At 46.5% G+C, this 26,264-nt stretch overlaps 2 protein-coding genes across 5 annotated transcripts in view; one reads left to right on the top strand and one right to left on the bottom strand.

The window, feature by feature from the left end:
* The first annotated feature begins 587 nt into the window (after window positions 1–587).
* KRT8 (keratin 8) lies at window positions 588–20,070 on the top strand. Its single transcript, XM_061614608.1, has 9 exons — window positions 588–1,022; window positions 6,161–6,369; window positions 9,379–9,439; window positions 9,536–9,631; window positions 12,618–12,782; window positions 14,981–15,106; window positions 15,892–16,112; window positions 16,752–16,807; window positions 17,674–20,070. Exons 1-9 carry the CDS (start codon window positions 684–686, stop codon window positions 17,862–17,864), a joined length of 1,464 nt encoding a protein of 487 aa, XP_061470592.1. The 5' UTR covers window positions 588–683; the 3' UTR covers window positions 17,865–20,070.
* Window positions 20,071–20,829: 759 nt separating this feature from the next.
* Window positions 20,830–26,264, bottom strand: part of ITGA5 (integrin subunit alpha 5) — an 86,920-nt gene continuing 81,485 nt past the window's right edge. For 2 of the 4 annotated variants that reach the window (XM_061614585.1, XM_061614586.1), the window contains exons 27-30: window positions 25,829–25,942; window positions 24,304–24,405; window positions 23,165–23,287; window positions 20,830–21,873 (exon numbers count right to left, since the gene is read on the bottom strand). In XM_061614585.1, the coding sequence (XP_061470569.1) occupies window positions 21,790–21,873; window positions 23,165–23,287; window positions 24,304–24,405; window positions 25,829–25,942 (423 nt within the window). In that variant the 3' untranslated portion in view covers window positions 20,830–21,789. The remainder of the gene's footprint in view (window positions 21,874–23,164; window positions 23,288–24,303; window positions 24,406–25,828; window positions 25,943–26,264) is intronic. The other 2 variants (XM_061614588.1, XM_061614587.1) reach the window with 1 other exon arrangement.

Raw genomic sequence — 26,264 nt, 5'->3', positions numbered from 1 at the left:
CGCTTCCATTACTCGGCCCCTGTATATCGTCCCTGTTTAAAAACTGTGGGGCAAAGCTCACCAGCCTGCTTTCCGGTTGTAACTGAAGATATGAGGCTGCTTCGCATTCTCCGTCTTCACTGGGAAAAGAAAAAACAACCCTGCCTGCTGGGCTTATGCATTTAGGCGCAAGAATCTCTACCGAGATGACTCTAGCTTTGAGCTTCTATGCAATTGCCCAGATTTCCGTGCCCGGTTGAAGAACGGAAGGCGTCCTTGACAAGCCTGGACAACTACTGCCCTCTTTGGGGCAAGAAAGCACAACCACAGAGAGAGAGTTAAGAGGTGGGCAACTGGAAGGGGAGAGGGGGAGAGGCTGCCCACAGCATTCCTGGGTGTGTGAGTGGCTTCCCTCTACTGCTTTATTGTCAGCTTTCAGCAAGGAAAGCGTTAAATGGGCGCAGCTATCAGTTGTAGTATGACAGGTATGGGCCTTGGGAGCCGTGGAGCTCCACCCCTTGGCTCCTAAAAGGCCACTCAGGTACTATTCTTCTCTGATCTGCGGCGCCAGCTCCCGCCCCCTTGACAGGCACATATATATAATGCCGTACTCACCCAACCGAACCTTCAGCTCACAGCCTTTCTGCAGTGTCCGCCCGGCCTTGTCTCCCGTAGAGAGGGCGAAAAACCCCCCCTAAAGTAACATGATGAAGAAATCCTCCTTCCGAACCACTTCTTCAGGCCCCGTCCGCACCTTCAGCAGCCGCTCCTATACGGCGGGCCCCGTCACCGCCTCTCGAGTCAGCACCTCTTACGCCTCCTCCGGCTATGGGGGCAGCAGGTTTGGAGGCGGCGGCAGCGCCAGCAGCTTCCGAGGGTCCTCCGTCGGCGGCGGCATGGGGGGTATCACGGCCGTCAGTGTGAACAAGAGCCTGCTGGCGCCGCTCAACTTGGAGATCGACCCCACCATCCAGCAAGTGAGGACCAAAGAAAAAGAGGAGATCAAGACTCTCAACAACAAGTTCGCCAACTTGATTGACAAGGTGGGCGTGCCGGCTTCTTAACCTCCAGGCCTACCTTCTAGAGTTGACGGAAGAGGGCGAGTTGTCTGTACGGTTGCGTTTGTGTATGTGTGTTACTTGCACAGCTTCACCGGTGTGTATGACACCTTACGTGGGGAAAGTAGAAAGATCCCTGCCGCCTAGGCGCTTACAAACTAAGGTGAAATGGCGAGGGAAAAGTAGAATGGGGCAGATAAAATTGTGATGAGCTCAACTGCATTTGGGAAGGAGGACTGAGGAGAAAAGCGATAGGATGGAAGCCCAGATTGCGGAAGGGGGAAGCAGCGTTTTAAGAGCCTACCTGCGATCAAGCCTCTGTTAAGTTCAGGCGCCCTTAATGGAGCTTCTCATTTATCCTGTATGGAGAAGGTGATGTGTGTTGGGGGAGATGGAAGCACACTTAAGCCGATGGGAGTCTTCTTTAGTGAAGGCACAAGCGAGCCCTTCTGTGTTCAGGCAGGCAGACAAAGTGAAACCTGGATCCTCCTCTCAAGCGCCTGTCCTTTGTGGGGGGTGGAGGTGGTAATCCGCAATAGAAAACTAGAGGCCAGAGAGAGATGGCCTTTAGTTAAAGAGCAAATTCCCCGTTTTTCAGCCTTTCATAGTCTTCAACACAGGGGAATCCAACTTGTTCTTGAGTTGTGATCAGACCAGTCTGGTGAGCCGAAAGCTCCTCCTACAGTTGTGAGAGTCCAGGACAAAAGTTTTAAAAACCAAAGTCTGCTTTTGTGTTGAAAAAGAAAGTACATGTAGAAAACCATAAGGTCCTCAGCCCCATTTCGCGTGGTGACTCATCAGGCAACATTGAATGCCACACGCCTGGGTGAAAGGGCAAATTCCCTCTTCTGCAGAGACCATGGTCAAGATTATGAGCAATTTTTGGCTGCCAAACAGATGGGGCTTTCCCAAATGTTACTTTGAGGCTGCAATCCTATAAGCCACTTACCTAGGAGTAAGCCTCATTGAACTCAGTGGTACTTACTTCTGAGTAGATGCATCCAGGATTGCTCTGGGGCTGTTTTGCCTGATGCAGGCATAATGCTTCCTCTTGCTAATTACAGTTAAGAGATTGGGGAGTGGTGACAGGATTAGGATGTCTCTCTGGCTCTTGCTCCCCTTTGCTCTTCAGCTTGGTGAGGGGTCGCATCCCCACTGACCTGTACCGTGGTTAACACTAAGCAGGTTTCCCATTTCTGCCAGGGGTTGAAAGCTGGCCTGCTAATCAGCAGTATGGGTCCAGTTCAGACATGTATTCCCTTGTGGAGGATAGTGGATCTCCTCTGGCTGTTTGGAATCTTGGGGGACCCTACCTACCAGTGTCCTCCCCAGGAAGCATGGAAAGAGCGGGGTACCTGCTTACCCTCCTGTGGCACTCTTTCTTTCTGGGAGGGGAAAAAGGTGAGGAAGACTGCCCAGGGTCCTCCCCCCCCCCATCTGATCCATGGCTGCTGCAGCTATCTTTGTAGTAAGGAAGCAATTGTTGAGGAGTGGCTGGATTGATGAGCAAATGGGGTGGTGGTGGTGATGCTATACTATGCACCCTGAATGGGAAGCGATGTTCCATTGCACAAAATGCAATGATGAACAAAAGTCGAGGAAGGGCCATATCTGAGTGTTGGAGCATCTGCTTTGTATGCAGAAGGCCTTAGGTTCAGTCCCGACATCTCCAGGTAGGGCTGGGAGAGACTCCAGTATGAGATCCTGGAGAGTCACTGCCGGTGAGTGCAGATAATTCTGAGCTAGGTGGACTAATGACAGCTTCCTAATGAGTTGCAGCTGACTTCCAAGAGTGCATGGTGTAGGATCAGGCTTCCTGATGACTTGCTCTTGCTGATGGGTAGAAGCCTTCAAACCTCCCCAGTGGAGGAAGAATATTTAACATTAACTATGGCTAACCCAGCAATCAATGACCCAGAGTCAAGGCCCTTGGAGGAAAGGAGGAAATATGCATGTGTGAGAGGCAGGGCTGAGGGGAGGGAGCTCACACTCTTGATCTTGCAGCCTGCTCCTGATCTCTTTACCAGGGTTCAAAAAGTGGAGGCCTTATGTCTGTACAGGACCTCTGTGATGAAAGCAAAACAGAACTAGGGAGTAAACCATCATCTTGAATCCCATGTATTTTCCCAGCAATGCAAGCTTTTACTTTGAATTTCAGAGACAAGCAATGCACAATTTGGTAGATCCTTCTCATGTATGAAAAGAGTTTTCTACAAAATTCCTTCATGGAAGCAGGCTGCTTTCCAACCATGGAAGGGTGATTGTCTCCATTGTTTCATGGGCGATGCCCTTCCATGTTTTGCATTGTCCATCTGCAGTATTCAGAGTACAAACAGCCAGAGTTTGAAAGTAGGAGTATTAAGAGGCCAGGTGTGGTGCATTCCTATGCACCATATGGTAACTGCGTGAAGCCAGACATGACTCTGGTAATTATTAGGGTTAATAATCAATAATACAGGAGTTGCCAACAGGCTACACACCTTTTTAGCTTGAACAATGCTACAGCTTCAGACTTCTGGAGTCAACAGAGATCAAGTTCTCCATATGGCTAGACAGCCCACTTGGCTTTTATTTTTTAAATATCAAATACAGCGTTCTCCATGCTATCTTAAATGCGGAGAGGGCTGGACAAATTGCTGCTGCTTACCATGTTGCAAGGCTGCTGCGTTCTGCCAATAAAAATGAGTTCCTGGCCTAAGCTAGCCCTTCCTCAGATTAAGCACTCTGCCTAAAGGCCAACATTGCCTGCTCACTCTTATCTGTCTCTTGCCCTCTGGGGCACATCTACCTTATGTGCTTAAAACTGGTTTAATAATCATTTCCTCTCCCCAAGGCAGGCTTGGGATTGTAATTCTGTGAAGGTGGGACAATTAACCTCCAATAGAGAATTTATACTAATTTGAAATGACAATTCCCAGGATTCCTTTGTGTGTGGTACTGGTGGTAGGAAAGAAAGTCATGCAGTGGTACAGAACAAATAGGAAGTTTGCAAATGTGGCCACATCTGCACTATCATACCACTTTAAACAGTCCTGGCTCCCCTCCAGAATCCTGGGAACTGTAGTTTGTTAAGGTGCTTAGAGTTGCTAGGAGTCCCCTATTCCCCTTCCAGAGCTACTGTTCTTGAAGGGCATCATTCTCCAAATCAGGAAGCTAATATTCTAGCCTCCATCGCTTTGCTCTCTGAAATGCACTGGCTAGAACAGGGATAATTAACCTGCTGCTCTCCAGATATTGCTGAACTCTAATACCCATCAGCTCCAGCCACCATGGCCAAGGGTCAGGAATGATGGGAGCTGTAGTATAGGTCCCAGCAGAACCTGATTAAAAAGAGTCAGGCAAGAGAGATTAATCATGCAGAGACACAGCAGGCAGCCTCATAAGAAACAGCCTGCTGGATTAGATCAAAGGTCTCTGGGGTCCAAAATCCTGTTTCTCATAATGGCCAACAAAATGCTTGTGAGAAGAAGACCTCTCCTGTGGTTTCCCAACAACTGGTGTTCAAAGGCAGTCTTCTTCTGATATTGGAAATAATATACAGTATAGCCATAATGACTAACAGCTGTTAATAGTCTTGTCTGCCATAAGATCTTCAAAGTCTCTTTGAAAGCCAGCTAAGTTGGTGGCTGTCTCCACATCACATGGCAGTGAATTAGTTTAATATAGTTTAACTATGCTCTAAATAGGAACATAGGAGGCTGCCTTATACTTAGACAGACTAATGATCCATTTAGCTCAGTACTGTCTACACTGACTGGCAGCAGTAGCTCTCCAGGGTTTCAGGTAGAGAGTCTCTCTCAGCCCTACCTAGAGATGCCAGGGATTGAAACTGGGACCTTCTGCATGCAAGGCAGATGCTCTATCACTGAGCTGTAGCCCTTCCCCAAATTGTCCACCATTCAGCTTCATTGGATGACTCCAGGTTCTAGTGCTGTGTGAGAGAGACCTGTCCACTTTCTCCACACCATGCATAATTTTATAGATTTCTATCATGTCCCCACTTCTACTACTCTGCTCTAAAATAAAAAAAGGACCCAATATTGTAACCTTTCTTTAGTCTCCCATTCTTAATGGATGGATGCTGTAAGCTCAGAAGAGCCTGGAATTATTTTTAATGCATTTCTCACAGTACACTAGCAGTCCTCTTTTGGCGCACTAGTCTGTCTCAGTGCGCAGTTTGAGAATGGCTGGCCTGATCTGTTTGCTGCGAAGAGAAGCTGCACTTTTGCAAGCCATTGTGAACATCGGTCACATCCTCACCACGCATTGGAAAGCATAAACATCGGTAAAAATATGTTAAAATATAAATGCATTTACCCCCAAACACATTTACACAAAAACACATGCAATTCATAAAAAGAAAAAAAAATACACAAAGCAATGCTTAGTAACTGCAGCTAAATGATTTGGCAACACAACTGACAGTAAACAACATCATAGCCCATTAAAAGCTGGAGCTGGGGGAGGTGGCAAGTTTTTACGTGGTGCCAAAAAGATGTCAGCAGAGGTGCCAGTTGGACCTTACCAAAGAGAGTGGTCCACAAATGGGGAGCCACAGCTGAAAAAGACCCATTTTATCATTCTCTGCCCCCTCTTAAAGAAGGGCCTCAAATAAAGTTCTAAAGGTCTGGGTAGGTTTATATCGGGAGAGATGTTCCAGAAAATATTGGGGTTCTGATCTGTAAAGAGCTTTATAGGTCAAACCCAGCGCTTTGAATTGAGCTCAGAAGCATACAGGCTATAACACAGCTGTGACAAAAATGCTGTCAAAGCAGTCAGTTTTCTGTTTCTTTGGCAAATATGTTAATCCACACCGTGCATTTAAAGCACAATGGTTTCCCCAGAGAGTTCTGGAAACTGTAGTTAAGGGTGTTGGGAACTGTAGCTTTCTGAGGTGTAGATGAGAGTTCCCAGGAAGTTCTTGGGGGGGGGAAGCCATGTGCTTTAAATGCATGATGTGGATGGGACCACTGTGGGATAATGATGATGAACAGCATTAAGCCAAACACTGTGCCATTTTGGCTTCTGGTGTAACAGGCAAGAGAGATCAGAGGCTTACAGAGATGTGACTCTCTCTACATTGGGCATTTAACTGGATGGAATCCCCTTCTGTTCTCCCCCAGGTTCGCTTCCTAGAGCAGCAGAATAAAATGCTGGATACCAAATGGAGTCTCCTGCAGAATCAGAAAACCACCCGAAGCAACATGGACAGTATGTTTGAGGCCTACATCAACAACCTGCGCCGGCAGCTGGACGGCTTGGGGCAGGAGAGAGCAAGGCTGGATGCTGAGTTGGCCAACATGCAAGGCCTTGTAGAAGAATTCAAGACTAAGTGAGTGTGTGGAGAGGAGGGGGAAGGGGGAGTATTGGAATGTCACCTACCTTATCTTATCTTCCTCTGAGTAAAATAACAAAACTTCATGCTCCGCCCTATTGTTAAGGCTGTGGAAATTCCATATCTACTCTGAAATCTGATGCAGTATTTGACTTTCTGAAGCTCTTACATTTCTTCTTTTTCTCCTCCTCTGCCTTCAAATTAAAGTGCCTAGTCCACATGAATATTGTGAATCCCCCCCACTACTGTAATGGTAAGTGATGGCTTAGGATCTGTTTCCCCTATAACACCTTTTTGCTACCACACACTCACACACTTCTTGTACAGAGCAGGATTACAGTTGCAGCAACACACCGTTGGTAGGGGTAAACTAACCAGTCGTGCAACTGTTTGACTGTTTTTAAAATGAGGCTGACACACACGGACTGCTTGCCTGCATCTGAAGGCATACTTGACAAGGAAGGGAATGCAGTCATTAGGGTTGCAAGTTTTCCTATCTGGGAGGGTGAAGGAGAGCAGCACCTAGGAAGTCAAGGGAGGCACCTGTCAGACCTAGAGGAGGAGCCTGGCAGCGTTTGGTGATTTGACCACAACAACCTGCTCCTAAACAATCTCCAGCACAGGATTGTTATCTCCTTTCCCCATGTATTGTCTACATATATTTATGTTGTCTGTATTGGTGTCTGCGTCTCAGGCACCTTGCCCCACAAAGAGATTGGGGGGGGGGGAGAGAGATCAAAGACTGAAATAATATGTTGAAAAAAAGGGCTGGTTTAGAATGGGATTGGAATGTGGCCTATAGAAACCCTTGGGTCTATGCATATAAAGGCAAAGGCTGCAATCCTATACACCAGCGAAGAGGAATGTGTAGTCATCCAGATGGCCATGGTGGCTGGGACTGATTGGAGTTGGGAGTCCATGGTCATATCCACACCATACATTTAAAGCACTCTTGTGCCCCTTTAACACTCATGGCTTCCCCCAGAGAACTCTGGGTGCTGTAGTTGACCTCACAGTCCTACAATTCCCAGCACCCTTAACAAACTACAGTCATAGGTCAAGCAGGTTTTTCCTAGTATGTCTTTAACCAAAAGAACAAATGCTCTTTGCTTTTGAGTTGATGCAGAGGAAATGAATGCTGAGCAGAGAAGAACAGTGTGGAATGTTGAAGGGGGTGAGGTCCAGGGGGTGATCCTTGGTGTGAGAATGAAGCTGCAATCATAGGGCTGCTAACCTGGGAGTAAGCTCCATTGAATGCAATGAGTCTTGCAAAATGAATAGCCAGGCTGCAACTTATTTCTGACTAAGAGTGCCTCCAGCCAACCTCTTTATTGAGCATCCACTTAGATTTGTTTTTGGGGAGGCTAGCCAGTGCTGTGTCAAAGCAAGGATCATGTAGCTTTCCACTACATTTCTCATCATCATCACAAAAAGTTCCATCTTTTTGGGGAAGCAGGTTTGTTGCGCAAGAGCTCCAAATCTGCTTTAATTGCACAAGTTGAACTTGCTGGCATGTGATTGAATCACACCTGAAAACAGGGACAGTCTGGAAGCGCCCTAAATGCGCATAGGCTTGGAGAGTAAGTGTTACAAGAATGTCCCTGCCTTCATCTGTGGAATGTTGGAGGAAATTGTGGTTGTGATAGAACTCAAAAAGAAGATTGCCTGTCCCAAATGAGAATATTCTGAAAAAAGTGCCAATAAGCACATGCATATCTGTATTAAAAAAAATTGAATCTTTATTATTATGATGCATGTATGAAGTTCTATCATTGCCAATACATATGAAATTGGCATGTGATCCACTGAATGTTAATTGGTCTACAAACCACAGGGTCATCAAGGTTGCCATTCTGTATGCACTTACCTGGGAGTAAGTCCAATTGAACTTAGTGGGAGTTGCTTCTGAGTAGAAATTCATAGGATCGTGCCGTAAACTGCCAATACAACTACCTGGCCTTTTTTTTAAAAAAAATGATAAACGTACTTAACATGTTTGACATTTTTATGATGTTAAATTAAACTGGAAGACAGCTGAATAACACTTGAATCTTGATTTGCCAACTAGACCAGCTAAAACTTAAAATAATTTGTAAAGTGAAAGGTGTTGGGATTAAGCCTTGCCTGGAAGGCTGTGCTGTATGTCTCCTCTAATTTAGAGACCTTTGGTTTTAACCCCCAACGTATGGATTACTGCAATGCGCTCTACGTAGGGCTACCTTTGAAGACAGTTCAGAAGCTACAGCTCATGCAAAACCGGCGCCCAGATTGATAATGAAGACCAAGCGGTCTGAACACATAACACCTGTTCTGGCTCGCTTGCACTGGCTGCCAATATGCTTCCGGGCCAGATTCAAAGTGTTGGTTTTAACTTATAAAGCCTTATACGGCGCGGGACCTCAATACCTGTTGGAACGCCTCTCCCGATATGAACCTGCCCGTACACTGCGTTCTGCATCGAAGGCCCTCCTCCGAGTTCCGACTCAGAAGGAAGCTCGGAGAGTGGTAACAAGAAATAGGGCCTTCTCAGTGGTGGCCCCCGAACTCTGGAATAGTCTCCCCGATGAGGTGTGCCTGGCGCCGACATTGTTATCTTTCCGGCGCCAGGTTAAAACTTTCCTCTTTTCTAAGGCATTTTAATCTAATCTTAATTCTAATCTAGTTTTAAAATTACTGTAATTGACTTTAGACCTTTTCATTCTTTTTATGTGTTCTTGTTGTATTATATTATGGGTTCTTATTGTATATTTTTGTATTTTTTGCTGTACACCGCCCAGAGAGCTATACTAGTCGGGCGGTATAAAAATCTAACAAATAAATAAAAAATGTGGGCTGTTTTTACTTTGGAGAAGGCATAGGCACTCTGGGCAAGCTTAAATGCAATGCGACCAACACATGTTTCTAGTAGGAGTCTTGGCACTGAAAGCATGTGGCCTTGGTTCAGACGAAGCCATGTGAGGCTAACTTGTAGCCTAAACTAATCAGTCCCCTCCCTCCCCCTGACAGGTATGAAGATGAAATCAACCATCGTACTGAGAAGGAGAATGATTTTGTCCTTTTGAAGAAGGTGAGTGGCAGGTCCATCGTGTTTCCCAACTAGTCCCTTGGGAGAACTTTGTTAAAGTCTTTATTTATAATGGCGGCCTGCACTCTACCCCTTTAGGATGTGGATGAGGCCTACATGAACAAGATTGAGCTGGAGTCCCGTCTGGAATGCCTGACTGACGAGATCAACTTCCTGAGGCAGCTGTATGATGAGGTGGGCATCGTCTTTAAAGAAACAGAATTCCATCCTTGTGAAGCAGCAGAAGGTCCAAGGTTCAAATCCTGGCATCTTCAAGTAGGGCTGGGAATGTCCCCTGCTGTCAGTCAGCATAGACAATACTGAGCTGGATGGCCAGTGGTCTGACATAGAATAAGGCATTACTCCTTATTGTGTTCATTACTCCTAGTCTGCTGGGGAATAGCAGGGAGGGCCTATAAAACAGGAAGAGGTGGCATTTCTTTAAAATTGGCAGGCAGACATATCGCCAGCCTGAAATTGCTATGTAGGGGTTATAAAGGGGCTTTAGGCATTACTGATCTGTTTGGTACTTCCATGTCTGAGACTGAAAATCATGTGACTCTTTTTAGTTCCCTGGGCCCTAGTCTTAGTAAGGGTCTGGTTTTTCTATTAGTTTTGTCCCGTTGAAGTGATACTTTTATTTGCAATATTTAAATACTCTGCCACTTGGGTTCCTAAGAACCACCCAAGGGGGCTTACCGGAGGCTTTGCTAGGGCCTATAGATAAACATTTGCATGTGCTAATTTAAATGTGTAGATGCTAATTTAGAACGTCAGTGTCATAGAAGGCTAGCCAACTGATTTCCCATCCAAATCACCTCAGGTAATGTCTTAAAGCCACCTCAAATAACTTTCCAACAGAATTTGCACAAAATCATTTTGATTCCCCTTCAGTTCCCTCCCATCATGTCTAGATAAAGTAAACTTAAATTAATATATTTCCCCTAAATTAATGTACTACCCAGGTCACCCTCCTCAGTTCAATTTTCCTTGGATTCATTACCCACCCACAAACACTCAGGACCCTTAGAAAAAGATTCAGATTTCATGCTCATGGGCCAACCCCTAGCAATGCCCATGTGGTTTACCAAAGTATTAAAATGATTATTAATACACAAAATGGCAGTATAAAGATATTTTTAAAAGGTGGGGAAAAGAGACTGCCACTGTGAAAGAAAAGTAAGTGTAGAAGTAGCAGCAGCGTGATGCTTCTACAGTAGGGCCCCGCTTTTCAGCGCCCTGCTTTTCGGCGTTCTGCTAATACGGCGGCACCAGTGGGGCGATCAGCTGTAGCGTGGGGAGCTCCAGCCGCCACTCTCCAGCTGACAGTGATCAGCTGTAGTGCACGAGCTCCCTGTGCTACAGCTGATTGCGCACTGCAGCTGATCACTGTCAGCTGGAGAGTGGCGGCTGGAGCTCCCCACGCTACAGCTGATTGCGCACTGCAGCTGATCACTGTCAGCTGGAGAGTGGCGGCTGGAGCTCCCCACGCTACAGCTGATTGCGCACTGCAGCTGATCACTGTCAGCTGGAGAGTGGCGGCTGGAGCTCCCCACGCTACAGCTGATTGCGCACTGCAGCTGATCACTGTCAGCTGGAGAGTGGCGGCTGGAGTACAGTAGGGCCCCACTTTCTGGCAGTTTTGCTTTTTGGTGGGGGCCTGGAATGTAACCTGCCATGTGAGTGGGGCCCTACTGTACACATTTGCCCCATGGGCCTTCCTAAGTAATGTGGTTTTAGCTGCTCACCAAAAGGATGGCTTTGAAAATTGCTCAGAAACGCCAGTTCAAAATGCAGCAGGCAAGGCAGTCTAACTGGGGCTTGCTCTGCAGGGTAGAGGACTCTTGATTCTGTTCCACCTGTGTTCTACATTGGATTTGTTTCTGGGCTGATTGGAAAGTGCCAGTTTTGTCCATAATTTGCCACTCTACTCTAAAATGTGCCCACTCTAAAATGGGGAGTGCTTCTAGAGAAGCTGTTGACCCTCTAGATCTAGCTTTTGAAAAATTCCAAAACGGAAAGATTTAGGGTGTCTATCCATAACAGACTTAAAATGGTTGAATTATCCTTCCCAGAGGACTCTGGGAATGGTAGTTCTCTGAGGGGCGCTAGGAATCTCACCAAATGACCGTTCCCAGGAATCCTTGGGAGGGGGGAATCTGACCGTTAAAATCTATGATGCAAAAAGGATAATGAGTTTTAATCTTTCTTCAGCAGTGTCTGCAACTTGCCCATCATAAACCCAGTGTGGTCAGAATGTATATATTTTGGTGCAAGTTTACTAAGTCTTTTAGCCAAGATGCTCGTAAAGAGTATGGCATCCTGGTTCCTTAAACTTTTAGGTCTGTATGAGTCTACTGTGGATTTACCAGGTTTTAGTATCATTATAATTTTGATAGTTGCCAAGGCTCTGGAACTGGAATGCTGTCTAAAAGGTTATTAAACAGTCTATAGAGGTAAGGAGTTAATAAATCTCAAAATGTTTTAACAACTTGCCCATCAAGAAAGTCAAGCAAAGAAAATTGGAGTATATTTTTAACATTTTCATTAAATCAAATCACAAATTGTAAGCAAAAAGCAAAATCATTATGAAGCTTCATGATATCAGGCAGAATAGTAAACTGGGATGTTTACTATTGTACACAGCTGGGAAATCCTTATATAAGCCCCTCTTAGTTTAGTTCATTGGGAAATGAATACCTCCTTGCGAGACTGTGAATGTTGACTTCCTGAAAGCTCAGGTTTAGCAAAGCTCATCTTATTGGCCTGTGTAGGTGCAGCCTTTGTGTGGCAAAGTGTTTTGCTTTCATCTTGGAGCCTCGCCTCTTGGAAATTATGCTTTACCATTAATAGCATGACCTAAGCAATATCAACAGAGGTGATGGGATAGAACAGGGAAGGGGAGCCTGTGGTCTTCCAGCTGTTGTTAAACTCCCATCAGCCCCAGTCAGCATGGCCTATAGTTAGAGATGGAGTCCAACAACATCCACAGGATCACATGCACCCTGTCCCTGGAACAGAATTAAAGGCAGAAGTCAGTTCTTGAAATAGAAGAGGGAGAAAAATGTTAGACTTTGTAGATCTGATCAGGAAGCTTTGAGGCTTTTCTTAATTCTTTAGGCCTGTCTGCTTATTGATCGTGGATAATTAAGAAAATGCACCTCTCTTCCTTGCAATGCAGGAGCTGCGTGTAATGCAGTCTCAGATCAATGACACTTCTGTGGTCTTGTCCATGGATAACAACCGCAGCCTGGACTTGGATGGCATCATTGCCGAGGTCAAAGCACAGTATGAAGACATTGCTGCCAAGAGCCGGGCTGAAGCAGAGAGCATGTACCAGATCAAGGTGAGCCACCACCCCCTGCACACATACACCTGGTTTACTACTGGGTGATGAGGGCTGGGCTGGGTTGGTGAGAGTCGCCACTCATTCTTCGTTTTACATATAAATAGTACATTTTAATGTGTACTATTAATATTTATTGATGTATTTTGCTGCTATTTTGATTATTTTTGTTTGATTCCATTGTATTATTGTATTTATATATTCTCTGATTGCTTTATTGTTATGTACACCGCCCAGAGAGCCCTTGGGCTTAGGGCGGTATATAAATTAAATAAATAAATAAAATAAATTCGTGGATCCTTCCTGTTTCTGGAGCAATCTGCATAATGGGGACAAAGTCCTTTGGATCTGTGTTTGTCCATTTTTCTTGTCATTGATGGCGATTGTTTCCAGTTAGACATGAAACCCCAGTGGACAGCCATCAGCTTAATGTGAGTGGGTCTGAGGAATCACAGATTGTGTTTGTAGTAGGCTGAATCAGTCAATGGATCACCCAATGGATCACCCAAGACTGGGAGAGGATGTATTATTGCTGCAGTCCTCACATCTCAGAGAGAGTGAAAGTTTGCACAGCACCACAGATGTAAAACTTCACCTTTTGAAACCTCAAATTACTTACAAATGTTTCCTAGGAGCTGCTTGCTGAAAGCAAGCAAGCATCACCTAACCTAACTGAAACGATGGGGCTACAAACTGGTGATAACCCCACCCTTAATATCCTACTTCTTTTGCCCCAGTGGTATGGTAAATAGCTAAGGACTATCCAGTTAATAGCTTGTTTCCTTCCAGTAGATGATCTAACTTAGTATGTGAAGTTCTTCAGGAAGAATCCTGCATCTTGTGACTTTTGCATTCAGGGAGAGTTGCCCCATTTCCTAGTGTGGCCTGTAGAATGTCGTTCTGGCCAGTGATCAGTACATTCCTTTCTGAAAGACCCCTCAATGCCATGCTCTGCCTATCCTGACTTCCATGAAGGGGGGTGCATTTTTAAATTGGAAGTGAACAACCTGAAATCCTGGGAATGTGAGAGAGGGGAGAATGATGGGGGAACAGGGCTGCCAAGGAGGGAAGGCAAAGTGGGTAGTTTGGGATGGCATGCAGTTCCTTTAACCAACCAGGCTGGTGAGCTTCCATATTTGAGATGGGGGGGGGAAGGGAAGAGTTGCTCTTTGACATCCATCATGTTAATCCTCATAATTTGGCACAGAGTAAGAGCAGCATGCATAGCACATTATCTTAGGTACAACAGTCCTGTATTGTTCATGATCATCTTCATGTTGCAGATGGGGGAAGGTGGGGCTCAGAGCTAATAGCTTGCCTAAGGCTACCTAGGGAGAGTTCATGGCAGAGGTGAGATTTACAAGGGATTTCCTAGCTTCGTGACTCACTCCTCACCGCTCCAGTATGCTAGCAGCTCTTTAGGAAGAGCTAGAAATCACAGGAGATGACAGCTGCGTACACACCTGACCTTTATTGCACATTCAAACGCATTTCCCCCATTCGCCCAAAGAATTCTGGAAACTGTAATTTACTCCTCACAGACCCACAATTCCCAGGAACCCTAACAAACTACAGTTCTCAGGATTCTTTGGCAGGATGCGGGTGGGGAATATGTGCTTTGAACATGTAGTGTGTATGCAACCTATGCAGAGCACTTTTTCTTTTTGTATTTCCCCTGGTCTCCAAGAGCTTCGGGGGCTGATCCTATTTTGTCTTAGGTAAGGTAGGCTGAGAGCGAGTGGCTTTGCCACAGCCCACACAGTTTGTTTCATGCCTAGGCAGAGGCTTAGATGCAGGTCTCTGCTCTTTAAATATTTCCAATACTCTGTACTAGGGATTGGGAACCAACTAGCTTGTCTCTCGGGCCTCCTTATCTAGCCTGCAGTATTCCCTCCTCTCCCCAACAGAAGGTTTTAATCCCTCAAGCTTATCTGTGGCATGGGGGCATTTGGGGAGGGGGAGGAAAAGGTTAAACGCACACATCTCCATGTTGAAGAGGTTGCCCTCTCCTGATGTGTGTGCGCAAAGAAATGATGGCAGTGGTTAAAGAGCCAGCTTTCCATTTGAAGGTCTGCACAAGTGTTTCCTCATTGTATTCATGTGATTCTCTGTCTCTCTCACCTTTTACCACCAGCCGCCTTCCCACAAGCTCTTCCTAACGCAGGTCGTATTTGTCTCCTTTAATCTCCTCCCTGTAGTACGAAGAGCTCCAGACAGTGGCGGGCAAGCACGGAGATGACCTCCGCAACACCAAGAACGAAATCAACGAGCTCCACAGGATCATCACCCGAATACAGTCAGAAATTGACGGTCTGAAAAGCCAGGTCAGGAGGCAATTGGTGGCGCAGAACTGAGGGCCTTTTTTGTGATGAAGACAACATCACCTGAGTTCCCAGCGCTTTATATAATTACATTAGCAAAAGAGGTGGGCCCCTGACCCCATGGAACTCAGCAGTCTACATTTTGATAGCCTGCTTTGTGTCAACGTCCCCTTCCTTGCAGGCATGTGAAGCCCCAACTGTAGTCTGAAGTGGTACAGGCCCAACACAGGCTCACAATCTCCATTGAGGGCTAGGCCTCAATAACAGGGCAGCTTGACAAGCTGATAGGCTGTTGCTGCTTTAGTGCAGTTGTCGCCTGGGAAGACGAGACATACAGCCCTCTTTTATGCCAGTGATATCACAATCTGTCATGCAGGCCTGGGGAACCTGTGGTTAGCCCTCCAGGTGCTGTTGGACTACAACTCCCATCAGCCACAGCACAAGCATGGACAATTGTTAGGGATGATGGGAGTTGTAGTTCTGCAACATCCAGAGGGCCACAGGTTCCCCACTCCTACTGTAATGAATTTAACTGGTCACAGTAGGCTAACACAGAGAGAAGTAATTTTTGCCTGCCACGTCACATAATTTTATCCAGCTTTTGCTAACTGTGGGAGGGTTGAGGACACTGTTACCTAACCTGCACCCCAACCACTGAAACTTAATTAGATTTGTGGCTTTTGGGCTTTCAGCAGGCGGAGCTCCCTTCCAGTCTCCCTGCTGCATATTTGTAGATAGATGTCAAACCATTGGACGCTCTTCTCTTTCCTTTCCTCTCCCTTGCTCAGCGTGCTAACCTGGAGGCTGCCATCACTGAGGCCGAGGAGCGTGGGGAGCTGGCCGTAAAGGATGCCACAAACAAGCTGGCTGAGCTGGAGGCTGCCCTGCAGAGAGCCAAGCAAGACATGGCCCGCCAGCTGCGGGAATACCAGGAGCTGATGAATGTCAAGCTGGCCCTGGACATTGAGATCGCCACCTACAGGAAGCTGCTGGAAGGAGAGGAGATCAGGTACATAAGAACATAAGAAGGGCCTGCTGGATCAGGCCAGTGGCCCATCTAGTCCAGCATCCTGTTCTCACAGTGGAGGGCCCCTCCAGACACCCTGCACAAGTTTCAGGCTGGACATACGGCTTTGTTTCCAGTCAGTGCATGTTCTGTAACTTCATGCTGAAATCTTGCAACTTTTAATACTGCAAAAGTTCCGGTTTATGTTGTGTGTGCGTGTGTGTTTGCTTTTGTTGTGCCGTAAGGCAAGAGTGCTGGTCCAGACGGCAATAATGTGGTAACATTGGGACACTATCACAGAACAACTAATAAAGCAGAATGATGTCTGGACGGTCCGTTATAAATCTGCCGTCACAAATGCACTATTATCGAGTCGATGGCATGTTGCAGAATATACCTGCAAAAAAATTTACCAGCTTGCACACCACACCCCCAATAATTGTGCATTCTGGCAGTAATGCATACTCCATTGATCTGTCCTGTAGTGCATGTGCAGCAGTTATGATTGCTGGCACATAGATGAACTTTTCCACCTTCATGGGGGCTGCAGCCTGTTTTCAGCAGTTATGTTTCTGTTGCCACTGCTGCTGTTCCTCAATGATGATTTTGTTTTTGGCTTTCTCTTCACCCCTCCTTTGGCAGGCTGGAGTCAGGGATGCAGAACCTGAGCATTCAGACCAAAACAACTGGCTATTCAGGTAAGCAAACTTTGCAGCTTTGTTTAAACAGAAGCATAGAGCAAATTCATAGGGCTGTGTTTGAGGCATAGGTTATAGAAGCTATACTTTCTTTTTTTCCTACCCTCGGAGGATCCCTAGGCCTTTAACATCCATACAACTGGCAGAAGTTCCAAGAAGCAAAGATTTTCCCATCGTTGCTTCTCTATGCCAGAGAAAGTTCCTCCTGTTGTGCAGCTGCAAAAGGCTCAAGACCCAACCAGGCAAATGCAAAATATGGACAGATGCTGGGGCTGCGTAAAAGACTACTTCCATTTGGCTCCTCCTCTCTTTCCTTTCAAGCTGCATGCCATAAGAATTGTTGTGTTTAGAATTGGGAGGGGAATACAAAATGTCATCGGCCCCCACCTCTAGCGCTGGAGCCTCACTGTATATGGTTGTAGACCAATGATCCTCAAACAGTGTGCCAGGACATACTGATATCAGTGGAAGCTGGTGCCTAAAGGGACTGGTAGGGTGGAAGGGCTAACAGTAGGCGGAGCCAGAGCTAATGACAGGCAGAGCCAACTCATTCTAGTTTTGCCTGCAATGTCACGGCAGGCAGACGTGGGGGAATCCCACAAGCATCACTGCTGCCCTGAGCACAATTCCATCCCTGAGCCCTGACTGGGTGGGGTGGGGTGGAATCCTGGCTCGCTAGGCAGCAACATTTTAACTGGACAGTCCCAGAGTTACATGGAAGTTGTGCATTGTTCTAGGAAGTGATTAAGAAAATGCATATGTATATAAGCTGCTGGATCATCCTCTGGGGAAAAATGCTGCACCAGGTATTTAAAACTGGGAAACCCTGCTCTGTCTCTAATGACTTTCCTCTCTGTCCCATCCAGGTGGCCTGTCCAGTGGCTTCAGTAGTTATGGGGGTGGCTACGGCTCCTCCTATTCAAGTGGTGGATACTCCATGAATGCTTCCCCGCTGGAGAGCTCAGCAGTCACCAAATCGAGGGCCATTGTCATCAAGAAGATCGAGACCCGGGATGGGAAGCTGGTGTCCGAATCCTCAGATGTGCTGTCCAACTGAGCAGCTCTTTGCTTCCAAAAAGAGAAACCTCTAGCAGTTTAGAGTGCCTTAATCCAATGAGCCTTCCTTTTATCTAGCCAGGTTGAAAGATCATTGGGAGAAATGGGAGAGGGCCAGGAGGATGGTGGGAAAATGTTCTTCCTTCTTGCTAGGCTACCAGATAATCACAAGTGGGACCTGCAGCAAAATGTTGCAGTGTGGTAAAACTCCTGTTTGAATTCAAGCCAATCTGTGCTATCCCCATCCCCAAAGTGAGCCAGAATTCTGTGGCCACTGAGCATGCTCAGTCTTCTTTGGTTTTTCCCTACCTAAAGGTCTGGTATCCCTTCAGGCATGCTGATACCTTTCTCTTGGGCATGCATAGTGCCATTTCGGCTATGTAAGAATCTACACTTGGAGAATGAGTTTGCTATCAGTATATATAATTCCTTCCTTTCCTGCCTCTCCCCTTCCCTTCTTTATAAACAAGTGGTTTGCGTCTTAAGTCCCACACTCACCAATCTTTTCTCCTAGCCGTGAGACACTCCCATTTTGTTCCAAGAACTAAGACTGGCAATTTTCCAGGGGTGTGTGCGTGTGGGTAACAGAAGCTAAGGCTGCTCTTATTCCTTCAGTAACCTCTTGAACTGTAGAAAGGAGACAAAGCTGTTCATAGTAAAGAGCAGAGCTGAGGAACTTGTGGCCCTCTAGCTGTTGTGGGACTCCAGCTCCTATCAGTCTCAGCAAGCATGGCCAGTGGATGGGGATGATGGGAAGTGGAGTCCCAACAGCATTTGGAAGGCCACAAGTCTCTTTCCCCCCCCCCTTCCTTCTGTAGGCCAAAAAGATAACCTGGGGTGAGTTATAGCTGTTTTGGTGACTTTTCTATCAATGGGGAACGAAGCTTGATCCAATGTTACCTAGCCCTTTCTGACCCGTACATGCATCAGTGGAAAGCCCCACCAATGACAAGATACTCTTCTCTGCCTCCTTGGAACGGTTTTCTACATAAACTCCTTAGCCTTTAGATGGGTAGATACTAAAGAAGGGGCTTGAATTGCTGCTTTTTTGGAGGTCATGGCTGATCTTCCCATTGTGGGATCCTTAGATAAACCTCCGTAGAACCCCAAAAGCTTTTGGCTAGATCTCTTCCCCACTCCCCAGTTCTGTGGGTCTTTCCAAAGACCTACATGCAAATATACCAGACCTCAGAAAGCTGTTGCAGTCTCCCTGGTCCAAACTCTCCACTACCTGTTAACGCCATGTAAGCCTTCTGTCTGGGTAGTCAGTTGCTGGCTACTCTCCTGCTCTGCAGATGCCACCAGCAGTTCAGTTGATTTGCATGATCTCGGGTATCCTTCCTTTTAGGAAGCTTGTTGTGCTCTAGCATAGTCCTCCCTCCCCTGCCATGGGCGTCGCCAAGCTTCTTTATGAAAGCTGCTAAGCGGATCGTTCCTGAGCAGTTTTATGCAGCAGTGAGCCCTGCTGAATTCAACAGGTCTTACTCAACAGCAGTAAAAATGGACGGAAACTGCAGCCTTACAAGTACCACCTTTATTCCTCCAAACGTTCAAGACTGTAATGGGGGGGACTTGGTTGTATACAAACTACCATTCACTATTTGATATACTGTTTGGTCAAATCAAGAGGCAATTCATCTTGCTTAGGAACACAGGAAGCTGCCTTATCAGACCATTGGTCCATCTGGCTCAGTATTGTCTACACTGACTGGCAGCACTGTCCAGACAGGAGCTTTCCCCAGCCTTACCTGGAGATTCCATTGAGGACTGAACCTGGACCATTCTGCATGCAAAGAAGATGCTCTACCACAGGACCATTGCTGTCCCTTTGCTTAAGGCCACAGGAGTGTTAGGCTAGTCTTCCTAGTGAGAAAGCTCAACCTGGACTGGTTTCTTTTAGGCCCCCTTAAGCAGAAGTGGGCCAGTAACAATGGCTGTGCAGTCACAACCTATATGGAAAAGGCACATTCCTTTGATGCCAGTGGGATTTATATGTGAGCAAATGGGGGAAGAGGAAAAGAGCATGTTCCTTTCAACTCTGGGCTTTTTTTTAAAAAAAAAAGGCTTCTTCAAAAACAGAATGGTTGACTTTCCCCCTAGCTTTTATGTTTCTTCTTGGCTCCTCAAATGGTCTTCAGTGCAAACCTCTCTCATCTTCTCCCCTCTGAGACCTTGTTCAATAAAAAACTATATTAATTACACAAAAATGTCAATGTTTCTTTTCTGTGACCAAGAAGAATTCATTTTTTATAGGAGGCATGAAATAATCTGGAGTGTTGGCATTTTCTGGCTTCACTTGGGTTGTGTTCTTAAAACCAGATTGATCAATGCAAGCAGGTAACATGGAACCAAAAGAGTGATGGTGATCAGGGTGAGAGAAATAAGGCCGTTTGGTCTCTGGTTTGTTTTGTTCATTTGCTCATAATGCCACTAGTGACATTGACATGTGGCATACAGGTTAAGAAATGTCTCGATTTCAAGCTCGGACAACATATTCACTCCTGCTGTTTCCAAGGGAGCCAGGAAATTCGTCTCTAGGCTGTGCTGTGTTACCTCCCTTGAGAGGTCACAAGGAAACTTGGGATGTACAGCTACAACATGATTCTCCATTTGAAGTTTAATCAACCTACTTTTCAGGGTATGCACTTTGGCAAGAATCTTTGTGGGCACATTCATTATCAGGAAAATGAATGAAACACTCTTTGTGCCTATATACATCAGCAATGGGGAACCTGATACCTGACAGGTGATGTTGGATTCCCATCAGCCTCAACCAATATGGCCAATAGCGAGGGATGATGGGAGTTGTAGTCCAGCAACATTTGGAGGACTGTGCCTTTGATATACACTCTCCCCACTTCAATCCTTAGTCCTATCACTAGGCCAGACCTATGGAGATGAAAATGACAGCTAGTGTGGGAAAATATAAATGCTCTGTCACTGTCAAAAGGATATTTATTCCCAGGAAGCATATTTACACCATCAAAATCCCAATCCTCACTTACAGGAACAAGCAGTAGAGTGTTTCAGCCATACTCAACCTCTTGCTGCTCATTGTTACCAATAAAATAAGAAGACAGTATGAAAATACGGAAGCATTTATTGCACATGGACATTTTAAATTAAAAAAAAGCAACCCCTCTCTCTGCCACTAGGAGGCGGCAGCAGCTTCCTCATTTCTTTTAATTAAAGTGGCATCTGAAAAATAAAATCTCTAGCGGTTTCCGGAGATCAGTGCGAAGACAGTCGGCGAGTCCGGGCCGACACCGGGCGATGGCTTGGCTTCCTAATGTGGCAAATCTTTGGCATTGTGGGAGCACCCGGCTTTCCCAGCTTAAGTCTCTGTCCCATGTCATCCCCCCACAGGAAGCAGGCTGGGGGAAGACAGGAAGTGAGAGCCCAGGATCCTCCGTGTCGGAGAAAGAGCTGGGACTCGGAGGTGATTGTGCTTTTTCCTTTCAGCCAATATGTGGTTATTTCAGAGGAGACTGGCAGCTTGGAAACTGTCCAGGGCAACACTCCCTTTCCCCACAGATGGACGGAACAGACAGCTTGAGATAGGGGGCCTGAGATCAGGCCAGCACCGGCCGCTCCAGCGGCTTCAAGTATTCCCTTTTTGGTGGGAGCAGATGCCTGCTGCAAACCCCCAGCTGAGGCACAACAGGTTTTGTAGGATCCGAGCCCCAGGGAAACGGGGGAGAGGGAGGGCATTGGGCCTCCAGCCTGGAGCCTCTTTCTCTGTGAGGAGCAGAGGGGCTTGGACTCTGCAGCAGTCCGTGGGGCCCAGCGTCTGTGGCACTGCCCTACATTGCCCTGCTGGTGTTGGCTGTGCTCCCCCCGTTCGTGGCGCTCACAGCAGGCGATCCTGGTGCCTCTTTGCAGGGCAGCAGTGACAACACACATACATGAGGGCAACGCTGGGCCTGCTAGGCCTCTGAAGCTGCTTGTGGCTTCAGCTGAGCCTTCTCCATAGCCGTGCCATAAGGAAGTGAGCGCTTGAAAAAGCCCAGCTGTGAAGGAAACAGACAAGATCAGGACCTATAAAGCATAACCTAGGTGTGCAAGAGCACATCTGTATATTCAGTTTTGTTATAATGGGACTAGTACAACAGAAATTCCCAGCAGATTTTTCACCCACAACAGTAGAAAAGAAGAGATGGACAGCTCCATTCATCCATTTTGGGATTTTATAATACACAGCACTAACTTGCTGCATTTTATAGATCTTGCCTGTTGTTTTCAGACAGATCTCCAAACCCATGAGGACTAGAAACATCCATAAGTTAAAAGCAGAGGTTTTGCTCCAGGCACCAAAATGGCCAAAAAGATAAAGACCTTACCTGCAGGGCTGTACTTTAAAAAATAAAAATAAACCCACATTCTGCAGTCAGAATAAATCATGAAAATTCAGTTCACTTAAAGCTCAGTCACACATGTACATCACTGAGTCTCAGCTGAATGTGTGAAATGACTCCATTGAAAAGCACAGTCCTTGAGGTGATATAGGGCACAATGAAAATGTTTTTCCTGTGCCAGCCCATTTTCACATGCAAGGCACACATGCAAATCACCACTCCCTCCTATAATCATAAGGAGTCAAGGATGGATTCATACATGGGATTCTAAATATTTTTTCTTGTACACTAAAGCTTTGGTTTCCACTATCCAAACAGGCAAAGAATTGGGAAAGTGTAGGCAAAAGGCATGAAACACTGCACACAATGGGAACAGCAAGCCACTCTACATGCCACAGCTACTGATTGGAATGGCTGCCGTGCAGAGGCTGCTTGATGCAGCTGCCATCATTGTAAAGGCACACATTACACAAAATGTTATGTGTGAATGCAACAAGCACATGTCTGCAAATATATCGATCACTTGAGGTGAAACTCCTTCAATCAGGAAATTCTGGATTTACCTCTGTGCAGTGTGTGAAAGTGCATACTGGGGCAGGGCTAGAAATAACAGCTGTAGAAAAGGGAAGGACTAGGAGCTCTCCAGGGTACTGATGCCACACCCCTTCACCACTTGAAATCCTGTGCTCAGCTGGTTCCTGGAATTTCATTATTGCCCTTATTGCTTCACATGTGTTTCTGCAATCATAAGGTCTAGAAGCATGCGGTTAAAAAAAGCACTTGAAAGTTTCTCGGCAGAGTCAGCTCCAGAGAAAACCAGCGCATCCTATGCAACCATCCCTTCTGACAAACTCAGTCCTTACAGTTCTGCTTGCACTTGGCACTTCAGAGATTCTAACACCCTCCCACCACCACCTGCAAACTGCCACCTACTCAGCTACCCTACCTTGTATAGTACATAGATGAGCAGTGCCAAGAGCAGCAATCCAATCAGAATGGCTAAGATGATGATCCAGAGAGGAACCCCCTGGCTGGTCTCTGTCTTGGCCCAGTGCAGTGATGTTGACACCTGTCAGCAGAAAGGAAGCAAGATAAGGCAATGGCACAGATTAGGACTGATCTTATATCAGGAGGCAAGCCGGCCCAGAGGCTGTGAGCCGTTGAAGTTACACAGAGCATCCATGCACTATTCTTCTCAGTATCAGGTGCTGGGGATGAGCAACAGGGTCAGGGGGAGGCCATCCCTTATTTTGGAACCGGAATGCTGTAGATGGCCTTTGGTCTGATCCAGCAAGATGAGCAAAACTCTCCCCTGGATTAACAACACAATCCTGTGCATGTCAAAAGCAAGCCTCACTGAGTTCAATGGGAATTACCCCCCACGTAAGTATGTATAGCAACAGTGGGGAAACACCGGCCCATGGGCCTAATTAGGCCCTCCAGTTCTCCCCATTTACTCCGTGAAGCTGTTTTGGCCAAGCCATGTCCCAGATCTGGTATAGGGCAGTTAAGAAGGTGCAGCTAGGGTGTAAAGGGGTTTGCAGGCACCACCAATCAGCTGATCATCGGTGCCTGAAAAGCCCTGTGCAAAGTGCCCCACACAGAACTTAGCCAGTGTCAACAACCAGCTGATTACTGGGGCTTCCGCACATAGTGCTTTACAAAAATGGGTCATCTGGCATCACAGTGACATCAGGTGATTGTCAGGTGGGTAAGCCCGCCCATCTGTCAAATTTGGTCCATGGGGGGGAGGTTGAGGAGCTAAAGATCCGGCCAACTGATCCCTGCTTCTGTTGTACAGGATTGCAGCCTATTTTCTTTAGCAGTTTAAAAAGCAACAAAGATGTATTCCCAGTTTAACTGTCCCCTTCCCACAAAAGGGCCATCTGCTACCAACTGACCTGTGGTAAGGATCCTAAAGAACTGCTTGTTTTTCATATTGCCTATTGCAATTTTATAAATGATTTCAATGTTACATGCAAGTCACCATGGAAGAATTTGTATGCTGAAAGTCCAGAAATTGCTATTGCTATCATCACCACCACTACTGATAAAAAACAGGAACAATCATGAATAAATACTGACCTTGAGGTTAGCGGAGGGTTGCTCTAGAGGTTGGATTTTGTAGGGCACTTTCTCGACATGGTAAACCGCTTCACACTGTATGGTGTGGGGGGTATTCTCTCTCTGCAAGAAAGTGTGCAAAGTGGAGGGAAAAAGCGGTGAGGGATGGCTTTACACAGATCCTGGGATGTGCAGATGTGTCTGTGGCAAGCTAACCCTAAAGAGACCTGGCGTAGAGTCAAACATACCCTCTGCCCAAAGGATGGCCCTGCAAAATTAAGTGTAAAAGCTATCTCCCATTCTAAATAAATGGAGGGGTGTGGGGGGGAGGGCAAGGCCCTTTGTTAACCGCAGTTACTATTTTATTTATTACATTGTACTCCAAGTATTTGCATAAGCAAACAACGTTTCCCTACAGGACAGAGGCCAAATGGCAGCCTATGAGCTGAATCCAGTCTTCCCAACACCCTACCAGATTTGGATCAAGGTGTGGCAAAACATTGGCCCGTAGTTTCACTCATGCAATAAACATGTTGCAAAGGTTTCATGTGGCAGCGTTCTTTGGATATTGCATCTAATGCCCCTGGCTGTGCCTGACTGCACGTCTTCTACTACCGTGGAAGTCATACTGCAAGTAGATGGTTCCAGCCTTATCACAGAGCCTGGCCATCCTGTGAAGTCCTGCTTATGGGGCTTCCTCTAGAGTGACCCCTGGTTACTCACTGTTAGAGCAGGATGCTGGACCAGATGGGCCTTTTGCCTGATGCAGCAGGGCTCTTCTTATGAGGTCAGTCTATGGCAAAATAGGACCTCCAATGCCCTTCACTCTCCAAGGCCACTGCCTGGAGAACAGAGCAGCCCCTGAGATTCCAAAGAGTTGTCTCATTTTAAACCTTGCCTGTTTCCTCAGTGAGGACAGAAGGCACGCTATAGGCCTGGGGTTAGGGTTCATGTGAATGTGGGCCTTGCTCTGGGTAGATCTCCTCTTCAAGAAGATTGCAAGGACGCCATGTGGGGACCAAAACAAAACAGCTATCTTTATTACAAGAGAAAGTTCACATCCGGCGTTGCCAAGCAACACACTTCCCTGAGGGAGGCTGTTTTACCTGGAGATGCGGCAGGCCCCACAGGGATAGCAGCAGAACACCAGAGAGCTGGAAAGAGGCTTTGAACACCACATCCCCACCACCCCACCTGTCTCTCTTTTGCTCCAGCACCAAGAGATAATTCCTTTATACTTACTGATGGTTACAATCTGCTGTAAGTCACTCTGGGAATCATTTGATTGAAAAGTGGGATGTAAATCTTTATCATAAATAAATAATCTCATGTGGATCTACTGAGCCAAGTCAAAGAGAGAAGAGGGTTCTGGAGAGGTGTAAGAGCAGGGGGGGCGGCTTCAACACCTTACCATCAGGTGCTATGAAAGCCAAGCTAGCACTTAGCAGTCTCCCTCTCCCTCTCTCAAGTTGATTCCTAAACCTGAAATTAAATCTCCAAAATGCAAAGTGAGGGCTGGCAGACTCCAGGCAGGCACTGTGCTTACCTGCTGGAAGCTCTTGGACCAGACACGGAAGTAGAGGCGCAAGCTGACACTTTCCTGACGCTGTAGTGCCCCCATGTGGCAGCGTAGCTGAAAACACTCCTCGTCGTTACATTTCTGCAGTGTAAGAAGAAACCGTGATTAGAAGAGAGGTCTGGGGCTGAAAACGCCCCACAACCCAATTACACTACCAGTGACGATGTCTCCTCCAAAGGCAGAGAGTGGATACAGCAAATGTCTGAACCTATTTCTAGTGACTAAAATCTCTCTCTAAGCCAGTGGTTCTCACCCCTACCCCCCAGGGACCACTTGAAAATTGCTGAGGGTCTTGGAGGGCCACTTGATGATTTTCCTGCCGTTGTGTACGAATAGCTTCTTTCCTTCTCGCTGTTCCCTTCATTCCCATGCATTGACTCTCCACTCCTTTCAAGTGCCTTGT

This window comes from Rhineura floridana, chromosome 3, assembly GCF_030035675.1.
Source record: "Rhineura floridana isolate rRhiFlo1 chromosome 3, rRhiFlo1.hap2, whole genome shotgun sequence".
Lineage (NCBI taxonomy): Eukaryota > Metazoa > Chordata > Lepidosauria > Squamata > Rhineuridae > Rhineura > Rhineura floridana.
The sequence above is the reverse complement of the archived record's forward strand: the minus strand, read 5'-3'. Positions and strand labels throughout refer to the sequence as shown.

Excerpts from the sequence above, each read along its gene's own strand:
- KRT8 (XM_061614608.1), top strand. The coding sequence starts at position 684 with ATGATGAAGAAATCCTCCTTCCGAACCACTTCTTCAGGCCCCGTCCGC. Across the intron at positions 15,107-15,891 it reads TTGACGGTCTGAAAAGCCAG|CGTGCTAACCTGGAGGCTGC; the intron begins GTCAGGAGGCAA and ends TCCCTTGCTCAG. Across the intron at positions 16,808-17,673 it reads CAAAACAACTGGCTATTCAG|GTGGCCTGTCCAGTGGCTTC; the intron begins GTAAGCAAACTT and ends TGTCCCATCCAG.